This window comes from Hemiscyllium ocellatum, chromosome 4 (genome assembly GCF_020745735.1).
Source record: "Hemiscyllium ocellatum isolate sHemOce1 chromosome 4, sHemOce1.pat.X.cur, whole genome shotgun sequence".
NCBI lineage: Eukaryota > Metazoa > Chordata > Chondrichthyes > Orectolobiformes > Hemiscylliidae > Hemiscyllium > Hemiscyllium ocellatum.
The window spans coordinates 81,306,391-81,319,478 of NC_083404.1; the positions used below are offsets into that span (position 1 = coordinate 81,306,391).

General features: G+C 38.5%; 1 protein-coding gene across 15 annotated transcripts in view; it reads right to left on the reverse strand.

Annotated features, from left to right (window-relative positions):
* The window catches only part of dtna (dystrobrevin, alpha), a 201,165-nt gene that overhangs the window by 36,441 nt on the left and 151,636 nt on the right, over positions 1-13,088 (reverse strand). For 10 of the 15 annotated variants that reach the window (XM_060823522.1, XM_060823517.1, XM_060823518.1 and 7 more), the window contains 4 exons: positions 10,907-10,995; positions 9,882-9,995; positions 5,120-5,216; positions 4,597-4,617 (listed from right to left, as the gene is read on the reverse strand). In XM_060823522.1, coding sequence (XP_060679505.1) covers positions 4,597-4,617; positions 5,120-5,216; positions 9,882-9,995; positions 10,907-10,995 — 321 coding nt within the window. The remainder of the gene's footprint in view (positions 1-4,596; positions 4,618-5,119; positions 5,217-9,881; positions 9,996-10,906; positions 10,996-13,088) is intronic. The other 5 variants (XM_060823546.1, XM_060823516.1, XM_060823514.1 and 2 more) reach the window with 1 other exon arrangement.

Here is a 13,088-nt window from a genome sequence, read left to right on the forward strand (position 1 = left end):
CTATTTTTGTGTCGTCCACAAATTTGGCTGGAGCCTTCCATCCCTGTAACTAGATCCCTAATGTAGTTTGTAAATATCTGAGGTCCATGGACCGAACCTTGAGGCAACCCACTAGTTACATCTTGCAGCATGGATGAGTTAGACCGAAGGGTTTGCTTCCCTGCTGTACAACTCTATGACTCTCTAATATAGCTATCAGTTCCTCTCAAAACAATTATTTATATAACACCCACCAAAGACAGATTGTCAGAGGAAAAAATGTCTATTTTTAAACTTCTCATTTAATTAGAGGTTTAATGAATGGAACATCTTGTTTTTCTCAGGGTCACTGGCAGGGTTAGTATTTGTTGTCCTGATTATCTTGAACTCAATGGCTGAGTTGGCCACTTCAAGGGGCATTTAAAAGTCAATTGTAGGGCTGAGGATCCGGTGTCATGTTTAAACCAGACCAAGTAAGAATAGTGATTTCCTTCCACTGATGAACTCAATGGATTTTTACAATAATTGATAAGAGCCAACATGGTCACCATGACCAAGATTAGCCTTCAGTTCCATATTTTTTAAAAAAATTGGTGGTATTTGAAGTCATATTCTAGGGAAATAAATCTGGGTCACTAGATTACTAGACCAATGATAATACCATTATACCACCAACTGTCAATGAATGTTGATACAGAAATAAACAAGTTATCTGCAATTCTCTACACCAGGCCAGTAATTATGCAAACAATGATGGATGGGATATGATCTTCTCACCCATCTCACCCCACGCAAGAAAGATATTTAGGGTACAATGGGGGTGACAAGTCACTTTACCTCAAAGCCCCAGTGCATGCCCCATGATCATTCAATGCTAATCCATGCCCTTATATACTCAGAATGCCTCCTAATATTGCCATGCCAAATTCATAGCTGCTTACCCAAGATTCATCAAGGGCACACCATAGGATCCATTTGGAGATGAAAATTCTAACAATCTAATATAGTTATCACTCATTTATCAATAAATAAGACTCATTTGTGAAACTCATTTAGAGCTTTTAAATCTCACACTTTGTTTCTATAGAAACAAAGAAACCTCAATATGAACCCCACAAAGTCAATTAATCATTTAATAGTCTCCTTAAGCTGTCAGTCAAATTGTGAACTCTTAAACCCTTTCTGAGATAAATGTAGCATTTGAAACTCAGTCAAGGGAGTGGCTCCATCATCAGAATAATAAAAGATAATAGTAAGGTTGCCATAAACCCATCAGGCCATAGGGCTGCTCTCTCATTAGACAGAGACAACAGCTCATGGTTTAACCTGAGGGTCACCATGCCTCAGGCAAGGAGAGAGGTTGAGAAGAAAAGTCCTTCCTGGTAACCCCAGTCAATGTGGGAATTGAACCCATTCTGTTGGCATCACTAAATTACAAACCAGCTGCCCAGTAAGTTAACTAACCAGAATAGTAATCCAAATTTTAATGCTCTGAAGAAATGGGTTTCAATACCACCCCAGCTATTGGCTGAGTTAAAGTTCAATTTAAATAAATCTGAAATTGGAAGCTCTAAAACTATCACTGATGTTCATTATTAGCCTTTAGGGAAGGAATCGGCTATCATTGTCTAATCTCCAGATTTACAGTAGTTTGGTTGATTCAAGTAACTCTCAAATGGCAAATAGTTAAAGGGCACTCAGGTAAAGGGCAATTAGGGATGGTCTACAAAAATGGTCTAGCTTTTTCTAACTTGTTGATTTAAGGAGCCCAGCAGCTGTTTTTTCAAATTTCCACTGTAGGGTGTCTTAGTTTGTTGTGTATGCATTTCCAGGTTTTCCCTGTGTCTGCATGGAATTTTGCCAGGTGTTCAGGTTTCCTCTCACTTTTTCCTCTCATAGTACAAAGATGTTCAAGTTGGGTGAATGGCAATGCTAGATTGCTCAGTAGTGTCCAGAGCTGTACAGGTTAGGTGAATTAGCCATGGTAAATGTGAAGATAGGTTGGGATTATGTGTGTTGGTGAAGGGGAGATGATGTACTGGGTCTGGGTGGCATCTGCAGTACAGCAATTGAGGAAAAGGAGGAAGAAGTCAACAAGGAGAAGAAAAAAAGTTCCTTCACTTTTTAGCCAGCTGCATGTACTGATGCTGATGTGAAAGAGAAGTATAACAATTAGCTCACCAAAATAAAAAGGCAATCATTTCATCCTGCCCAATTTTCACCTTCTTCAGCTCCTTTCAAATTACATTTTACAACATTTACTTTCTAGCAGACAGCAGTTCAGAATTTTTCACTGTTCTTTAGATATTGAGTAACAAAAAGAGGCTGACTGGAATGGGTACAGCTAAAGTCAGCCCCTTCTTGATACCCTAACTGTACTAGGCCTCAGATGTTCTTCTTCAGAGCACTGTACCAGTGGAATGTGGTAGGGTGAAATGAGGATACTTAGAGCAATCTAATTACAATTCCCAAGAATCATCCAATGGAGATAACGATGTAGTGTTCATGTCACTGGACTAGCAATGGAAATGTAAGCTATTGTTCTGGGGAGACATGTTCACATGTCACTACCGTAACTGGAAATTTTAAATTCAATTAAGTAAGTCTGAATGAAAAGCAAGTATCAGAAAGAGTAGCCAGGAAGTAACCAAACTAGATGTCTAATTGACTAATGTGCTTTAGGAAAGGAAATTTACCACCATTCCCAGGTCTGGTTTATATATGACAATACACAATCAGAAAAAGGACTGACTGTTCACAGCATTCTGTAATGTCTTATTCAGGATTCACTTGTATTCAAGACCTTCTCCAGGGCTATTAAGGATTGACAATAAATGAAATAAAGTTAAAATTTAAGATCATGACATCATGTTCCGATGAAAGGTAATAACGAAAATATCAACTCAGTTTCACTTTCAACAGATGATGTCAGACTGGCTGTGTACTTCCAACATTTCCTCTGTTTATTAAGACGGTACTCGGAAAAATCAGAAAATGATAATGCAGAATCAACAGAGTGTTGTGAAATGCAAATTGTGTTTCATAAAATAATTAAAGCTTTTTGATTATGCTGTTTGCAGACTAGAAGAAAAAGAGAACCTATGGAAGTAGGTTATTTGAATTTCCAAAGCATATTTGATCAGGTGCCACAAAAAGGTTGCACAGATTTACTAATAATACACTAATATTAAGAGAAGATTCATTAAAGGATGGGAAAGAGAGTGTGAGATTGGACTTTACAGCGCTGGTTGTTTTAAAGATGGGGAAACTCAGTATGTGGCCCTCCTGTTGCTTATCTGCCCCACCCCAACGTCTGTGAAAAGTTACAGGAGCAATTGAAGCATGGGGATTGGGGGAGGTGGGAATGTCCCTTCTTGGGTCTTTTGACTTAGAATTATATTGCATTTTGTTCACTGTTGCTGGTTCAAAATCCTGAAACTCCTTTCCTATAAGCACCTCTTAAAGACTATTGCAGTTTAAGAAGGGATGGGCAATAAATTGTGGCCTAGCTAGTGATACCCACATCAGTTGAATGATGAAAAAGTAGTAATTTCTCCTCACCTTAATTATAAACAATTGGCACCTTATCCTAAGACTATCTCTGTTTCAGCTTTCTCAATCAGTAGAAACAATCCCTCAACATCTATCACATCAACCTCCTTTGAGAAATCTAACCAAGAAAAATAAGAATGAGAAAATTTGATATGGTAGATGCTGAGCGGCTGGTTCCCTGAAGAGTCTATTGCTAGCATGTGGCTTCTGAATCAGGGGTTATCTATTTTGGACTGAGATGAAAAACTTCTTCACTTAGAGGGTTGTGAGTCTTTGAAATTTTTAACCCCAAAAGATTGTGCATACTCAAGCATTGAACGTATTCAAAGTCAAGAGTCACAGAGATTTGCATTGTACGTTAAGGGGAATCAGGTGGGGAAGTGTGGTTTAGGTCAAGGATCATGATTTTAGTAATTGATAAAGCAGACTCAAGGCCATATGGCGTACTCCTTCTGCTATTTTCTTGATCAGCGACTCAACGGGAATTGGATCATTAACAAAATGCACTATAGTCGGTTCTGCTATAACGCGGTAGTTTTGTTCTTATGTAATCCCATGTTAGAAGAAAATCATGTAATAACAGCACCATTTAAACTATGGGGCTGGAATCGCATTATAACCAATACATGCTTTAAAAGTTTGTGCTTTAGAAACAGTGTCCTCAAATCATCAATCACATTATAGTGAATTCACATTAATGAAATGCCCATTATAGCAGAACGATCTGTACATGGAGTTCTAACATAATAACTGTACATATATTTCTATGTACTTACTATTTTGATTCAAAGCACAGTAAAAATCACAATCACACAATTTTCTCATGCTTTCATAAGTAAAACAAGCGTCTAATTAGAAATCAGTAAGTATAAAAATCCAAATCCAAGCTTTATAATTTCACGTAACGTTAGTATCAAATGCCAGAGTAAAACTGCCTTGTTGCAGTAAAACTAAAAATTTTCATTTATATACAACGGAGACAAAAAGCTAAACAAAACATGAAGGCCAGAATAAGACAACAAATAAAGATGCAATGATTGCTCAAAGATGGATCAGGAAACTTACTTCCTGCCTCATTTCTTCTTCCTATTTGAAAGTTTAAAAATCAAGTATTACTTTGACAATGTACATCATGTAATTTTTTAAACAATCTACAGATTTTTGTTTTAAACAATGGTTTCCAAACAAACAGGTACAAATGTATGTTTTTAGAAATTAATACATACAAAATTAAAGTTCCAACAACTTATATTGAAAATAACTACAAAGAAAAATTTTAAAATTGCTTTTGGGTGAATTTCTTCAGACATGCAAAAAAATTTAAGTTATTGGTGAAAGGTGTGAACAATTTCTAGGAACTTCCCAGCCCACATCCTCTCAGTCCCAATTTAGTCAGGGCTAAAAGTTATGGAGAAGAAAGTCATCTTCTTGTATATGTCAATTACATTTGTGAATACCTATCTTTTTACATCGTGCTTTTCAGCTGTTATATTCTAACTGTAAAAAAAAACCTCATTTGGGAAAAAAGACTGGTCATGTCATTGACCTGTTGTGATCCGCTCTTAATTTACCTAAAGAATAGCCTTACTTTCAGTAACTTCATCAGGCCTTCTAGTTGAACCATCAATTCTCGGCGGCTTTCTTGCAATGCTGACATCCTTTGTTCTAACTCATCTTTTCGTTGCCTGTGAAGTGTAAGAACTGATGTTTAATTTCACCTAAATGCATGGCAATATTTGAAGGCTACTTTAAAAGACAACTATTCAGCAACAAAGTACAGAAAACAAGTTTATGATGTTATATCTTATTCAAAAAATACTGTTGGCTAAATTGTCTTATAGCGCCAATAGATTCTGCAACATTTATTTTAAAGAATTGGATATTTTCAGAAAGGTATGAATGTGAAGATAGAATGAAGTTTTATTCCAAACAAACATATTAATATTTATGTTTTGATCCAGGAGCAGCCAGATTTACCTTGGTGCAGAACAGCAAAATTGAGTATATTTTGCCTCATGTCACCTTAGCAAAATCCTAAAACCTTGTAAAATTACTTTGTGCCTTTTATCAAATTTAATCTTGTCACTTCTTTATGATATTGTAAAAATGAAACAGGATTACACAGCATACATGTAACAGAAACAGGCCATTCAGCCCAACCAATCCATGCAAGTGTTTATCCATTACTCAAACTTCCTCCCATCTTTTCTCACTTCAGTTTAATATCATAACCATCTTTTCCCTTCTCCCTCAAATGCTAATCCAGCTTCCCTTAAATGCATCCATAATATTCACTTCAACCACTTTCCATGGTGGCGAGGACCACATTCTCACTACTCTTTGAGAGAAGAGGTTTCTCTGGATTTCCTAATCGCTTGGTGACCATCACATATTGATGGCCACTAATTGTACTCCCCAACTAGAGGAAACATTCTCTTTGCATCAGTCCCATCAAAACTTGCCATAATTTTCGAGTCCTTTATTAGCTCATCTCTCAGTCTTCTTTTAAAGAGATCCAGCCTATCAATTTGTTCCTATACAGACATCCACACACATTCCTGGCATCATCCTTGCAAATCCCTGTTTCCTCTCAACGCTTCTAAAATCAATTTTGAATATGGCAACCTTTTTTTTTTAAACAGTGCCTCAGGATCTAGGACAACTTTACTTGAATGGGATGATGGGGAAGGATTGGGGGGAAGGGGGCGGGGGGGGTTCTGCAGTGGCTGAATTGCCCAATCCTGGAGCCACAGATGGTGCAGGTGGTACTTGATAAGGTGGGTGGGTGGGACACTCTGGATTCTGTGCATTCTTTCTGCTGCTTGTCCTTGGCCTCCATGTGCTCCAGTTCCCACATCTTAGTATCAAAGATGCTATTGGTTAGGGAGGCTTTCAGGGTATTGTGCAGTGTTTCCTCCACTCTCCCAGTGATCGCTTCTCACTGCGGAGCTTGGATTAGAGCACTTGCCTAGGAAATATTGTGCCTGTCATACAGACAACGTGGGCCACCCACTGCAGCTGGTGTTGCATTAAAAACTGCTTTGATCCTTGAAATATTGCCTTGAGAGAAGATGCTCATATTGATTCACCTATCCTGACAGGAGATTTGCTGGATTTTGTGAAGATAGCACTGGTCATTACTCCAGGCATTGGAGGTATCTGCTGTACATGCAGCAAACACTGCAAATAGCATTCCAAGTGCAGTAAAATTAAAATTCAATAGATTTAGAATAACCTCCCCATTTTTCAATTCTGTCCCTCCAGAAATAAAATCTGGTGCTTAGTTTGCTTTTTTAAAATACCTTGTTTGTTAATGTAAATTGTGAACGGTAGTGCTCCTAGCATTGATCCTTCTGCCATACTGCATAATTAAGCTTCTATCCCACACCCTGCTTCCTACCTGGAAGTCAGTTAGTAATCCAACCTACCATTTTCTCCTGACTCCATATTCTCTGACATTACTCATTAGCATATTATTGTGCACCTGTTGAATCCCATTGTAAAATCTAAACAAATTCAACCTAATATAATATGTTGTCAAACCTGTGGTACTTCCTCAAAAAATGCAATAAGGTTGCTCAAGTAAGATTTTCGCTTTCAAAATCCATGCTAACCATTCAGTTTAAAATTTCTCCAAAATTACAGTTTCAACAAACCAGAAGAAAAGTGAATATAAATGCAAAAAAATTTAAAAGTTGTTGGGTGCATTCCCACAGAGCCAGGCAACAAAAATTGAAGTTACAGCAAGCAGAGTAAAAACAACTATATCCTTATATATAAATTAAATGTACTAAACCTTAAATTTCCACATACGTAACCATTTACCACTTGTAACCATAAAACATTAATTAAAAATAAGCACTCAGTTGGAGTCAAGAGCAAGAATGCTGCGGAGTCAGAGTCCAGTGACAATTAATCCTAACTGGATCAAGTTGTCTTCATTTTAAGTTATTGGTTTGAATTTCAATTGACTGAAGGTTTCCAGCTATAAATCAGGATAATCAGTACATTTCTCTATGTCAGAATGATGTGCAGAATGTTAATAGCTGGGTCCCGTTTAAATTGAAATAGATCTGGTTGAGCAATCTCACTCCATTGATCAGATCGAAGCACTGCATTCTGGTCACATCCTCTGAATAATATAGGACAATTATACAAATAATTTGGAATCAGAGCTCCACAAATATTCTCATACTCAGTGCTAGGAGAGATCAGTGTAAAACATAAGGCTGAAGTATTTGCAGCCTTTCTCAGCAACAAGTGCCAAGTGGATTTTCCGTCTTAGCCTTCTGAAAAGGTCACAAACATCACAGATGTCTTCAAGTAATTTGAGGTACTCCACTAATATCAAGAAACAAGTGAAGGCATTGGATACTGCAAAGACCATGGGCCCTGACAACTTTCCAGAAAGTTCATATATCTCCAAATAAACTGCTCCTGTACAGTAGTAACACTGGATTCTATCTAACAATGTCAAAAATTGCCCAGTTATGTCCTGATAAGAAAAAGGAGGACAAATACAATCTGGCCAGTAACCGCCCTATCAATCTCCACTCATTCATCAACAAAGTGACAGAAGAGGTCATCCACAGTACTATCAAGCAGCACTTGCAAAAGAATAACTTGCTCACTCAAGCTCAACATCGATTCTGCCAGGGTCACTCAGTTCCTGACTGGATTACAACATTGTTCCAAATACAGACAATGATTTGAACTCCAGAGAGAAAAAAAAGGTGACTGCTATGGATATCAAGGCAGCATTTGACCAAGTATGGCATCAAGGAACACTAGCAAAACTGAGATCAACAGGAATTGGTGAAAAACTCTGATGATTGGAGTCATGCTTAGTACAAACAAAGATATACTGAGGGATAGAGACACTGAGTCATCTCAACACCAGGACATCACTGCGGGAGTTCCTTCCATTAGTATCCTAGGTTCAAATGACTTTCAGTTGTTTCATCAATTACCTTCCCTCCACCATAAAGTCAGAAGTGGAGATGTTTGCTGATGATTGCATAACCTTCAATTACCTTCAAATACTAAAGTGGTTCATGTCCATATGTAGCAAAACAGAGACAACATATATACAAGCTTGGGCTGATAAGTGAAAACGAACATTCACAAAACGCAAGTGCCAGCCAATTACTATATCCAAAAAGCTATTATCTAACCATCACTCATTGATATACAATGCATTGATATCATTGAATCTCCATGATCAACATAATGGGGGTTGCTATTAATCAGAAACTGAACTTGTCTAGCCATATGAGAACACTGACTGTAAGAGCAACATCAGGAACTAGGGATTATGCATAAAGTAACAAGGCTCATGTCTGCCATTGCCTGTCCACCACTGCAAGGCACAAGTCAGGAGTATGATGGAGCATTCTTCATTTGCCTGAATGGGTGCCGCTCTAACAGCACACAAGCAGCTTTACACCATACAGGACATAGCAGCCAAACTGACTAGAACACAATTCAATGCAGCTCAGTATTCACTTCCTCCACCACTGATGCACAGTGTCAGCAGTATGTACCATCTACATGATGCACTTCAGTAATTCATTACTGGTTCAGTGAGGTTAACAAGTCTCCTGACACTTCTGTGCCAAGAAAAGTTTGTGGCGAGAGACATGGATATCCTGGTGGAAGTGGTGAATAAGACGGACACATTTTTACTATCTGTCCTGAAGCTAGTCATAACAAATAGTGCATAGAGATAGATTGTGGAGGTGGTCAGTTCCTCAGGGTAGCGCTGGCAAATCAGCGTGCTGTGCTGTGCTGCAAATGTTTTGGTGACCTGCTCTTATCTGGCAAAGTGAATGAGATTTCCACCTGCTTGGTGAATCCTTGGATCCCAAAATGCAATGCATCTGGTCGCCACAAAGGCCATCCTCTACACAACTTTGAAGGACTGTGTCGTCACGCCACTGCTAAGATTGCCCAAGAGGAGATGCTATTTTAAACCAGATGTAGATTATTTTCTGCACAGAATGGCTTCATCACCCTCTCTCCTTTGTCCATGCAGGAGAAGCAAGCACACAATACCTGAGAAAGGGGAAAAAAAAAGAGGGAGGACCTCAGTGCTGTAATTAATACCAACTGTAGAGGACAGGGTGATAGAAATCACCAGGTTGTCATTGAGGGATTGTCTGGATCATGGCAAATCTCTGCTTCTGGGGCACAGGACCACAATAATGTGAGATCGGTTGTCATGGTGATGAACCTTAGGGAATGGTTGTATTTTGGTGGGGGATATCAGAGTTGGGAAGAAGTTGGACTGAAGACTCCTATAGTCAGTGACTGGCTTTCTAACCAATTAAAGTGCAGTTTCAATGAGTTACCTGAGCAGTCGAAGTTCTGCCAGCAGGGTAGGATTCTGTTGTGCCTTCTCAGGAGTGGGTTGAGATGCCTGCTCATGTTCTAGCCTCAATCTCTGTATCTCTTGCAGGATTTCTCTGACAAAAGATGAATAGTTTTATGGATTTACAACGTTAGAGACAAATGAATGCAGGATTTAGAGAATAACTGAAGATAATAGTGCTGAAAGAATGTTTCAGTGCTTATCATCAAATCACATCACATCTTTTAAGCAACAAATCTTTTCACTAAAATATCAGTTTAGCGCAGTTCCTCCATGTTTCCAAGCTCGAGTAATGCTGCTCAATTCTTAATTTGTACCTTCCTTTCCTACAGATCCCCGCAGTAACAGAAGGGAGGATAAATGAGAAAGAAATCGAGGCAGATTGGAGGTAAATTTGGTGGAATGAAAAACAAGTGGCTAATCTAATTATTTTGCATCAAGTTAAATTAAATTATCCTCACCTCCAGTTTTTGACAGCAAGATTTTTCAAATTTATTTTTTAGTTCTCGTTCCTCCTCAACTCCGTCAGTGTTCTGAATCAAATAACCCCTGCCTCAAAATACTCTGCTCCCAGGAATATGTCAATATGTTCATCCACATGCAACAGTATATTTTTATAGCAGTAGGAAAAAAGATTCAATTGGATTATTCTCTCTCCCCCGGCCACCCATCCCAATTGGATTATTCTTAGCTGTCAGTCCAATGTCCAATATTTTATAATTATTAAACCAAAAGCAATGTTAAAAAGATCTTTTTAGCAACTGGCATATTCTTTTGCTGTTGGATTGTTTTTACTCCAGAACAGCATTCAAAGATTGCACCCCTACTTTCCACTAATGAAATTAACTGATTAAGTTTTGGTCATTATTTCTGAGGAGTTCTCTTATCTTGACTGTGTCATTTCTTAGAACCTAGAATCATTCACATCTTTTCTTATTGGAAATGCAATTTAGTAATCATTGAATAATGGGCATATAAAGAAGAAATGAAGACTGCATTACCAACCTATTCTTGTTTTCAAGTTCAGCAATCAACTGTCGCTGCTGTTTATTCGCATCTATGGTAGAGGAGAGATCAGAGGGAACACGCTGTTGCTACAAAAAAAAATCAGAAAATATTCATTCTTGGTTTCATTAATATCTGCATCTCAAGAATTGCAAAAACTGTTTTGTTCACATTAGGCACAAAATTGGCATGTCTTTTGCAGATATATCTGAAAGAAGCTGTTTCTTTTCAAGGTTTGTGCGAAGATTTGTAGCTCGGGTGCTTGTTGTTTTGGTTCTGTTCGCCAAGCTGGAAGTTTTTGTTGCAAACGTTTCGCCCCCTGGCTAGGCGACATCATCAGTGCTCTGGAGCCTCCTGCGAAGCGCTTCTTTGATGTTTCTTCCGGTATTTATAGTGGTCTGTCCTTGCCGCTTCCGGGTGTCAGTTTCAGCTGTCCGCTGTAGTGGTTGGTATATTGGGTCCAGGTCGATGTGTTTGTTTATGGAGTTTGTGGATGAATGCCATGCCTCTAGGAATTCCCTGGCTGTTCTCTGTCTGGCTTGCCCTATGATAGTAGTGTTTTCCCAGTCGAATTCATGTTGCTTGTTGTCTGCGTGTGTGGCTACTAGGGATAGCTGGTCGTGTCGTTTCGTGGCTAGTTGATGTTCATGTATGCAGATTGTTAGCTGTCTTCCTGTTTGTCCTGTTTATAGGATAAACAGGAAGACAGCTAACAATCCGCATACATGAACATCAACTAGCCACGAAACGACACGACCAGCTATCCCTAGTAGCCACACATGCAGACAACAAGCAACATGAATTCGACTGGGAAAACACTACTATCATAGGGCAAGCCAGACAGAGAACAGCCAGGGAATTCCTAGAGGCATGGCATTCATCCACAAACTCCATCAACAAACACATCGACCTGGACCCAATATACCAACCACTACAGCGGACAGCTGAAACTGACACCCGGAAGCGGCAAGGACAGACCACTATAAATACCGGAAGAAACATCAAAGAAGCGCTTTGCAGGAGGCTCCAGAGCACTGATGATGTCGCCTAGCCAGGGGATGAAACGTTTGCAACAAAAACTTCCAGCTCGGCGAACAGAACCAAAACAAGCTGTTTCTTTGCTTGGGCACCTTGAAAGTGGCCAGCAGAACAAGCTGAAAGTTTTCTCCTTCTTTCAAAGCACATCCAAACTCCAGATCAATAGTTAGCCTTGGAGATGGGAATCAATCATGAAAATGGGTCTGTAACTCATAGGGATGCCAACATTTTTATTGAAACCATTTTTATTTCAATGCATGGTACCTTGAAAGAAAAGCCAAAGAGTTGCAATAGATTCTGTTTGCAACAATAGGGTGAGGGGGATTTGACATAATTTTCACTTTCCTAAGATAAAGTCAGTTGGCAAAGATGCTGCACTGGGAACAAGATTAGAGATGATTAAAATTATTTATGAACTGAATGAACTTCTCCTATTCCGATGTTCCCATGACAGGAGAAATAGCTTGAATAACAGAACGTAGGCACCCAAGGAAACAGTCCCCAGCATTAGCTATGTAATTAAAAATGTACAAATCTAAATGTGTATAAATATCACTTCAAGAATTTGGGTTTCAAAATAGAGGCAGATACTGGTTAAGTTAATTATGTGAAAGCTTTACTTTTTGAAAAAAAAACTCAGACAATTCTTCCAGAACAACAACAGGAGAATTTCGCCACATGGAATGCTCCTCCTGTAATATGTGTGAAATCATGCATGCAAGTGTTCTTATATCTTAGCTTCATCAGGTTGACACCTCAAATTTTAGATATGCGAAGTGCAAGTGTCCAAAGATATTGAAAGAAGTATCACTAGAAATTGCAAGGGCATTAACAATAAACTTTAAATCTTCACTGGAGTCAGAGATGGTGCTAGAGAAGTGGACTTCTAATATTGTACCCTTGTTAAAAAAAAATGTTGCCAGGATAAACCCAGCAATTAGAGAGAGGTGAATTTTCTTTTAATAGTGGGGAGATCTCTGAAATAATTATTTGGGATAGAATGAAAAAAATGTAGGCTAATTAAGTAGAGCTAGCATGGATTTTTTGTGGGAAAATCGTATTTAATTAATTAGTTCGAGTTTTTTTTTGAAAAAGTTACAAAGACAGTAGACTGGCTTTCACAGACTTCCAAAAGAGGTTTGAT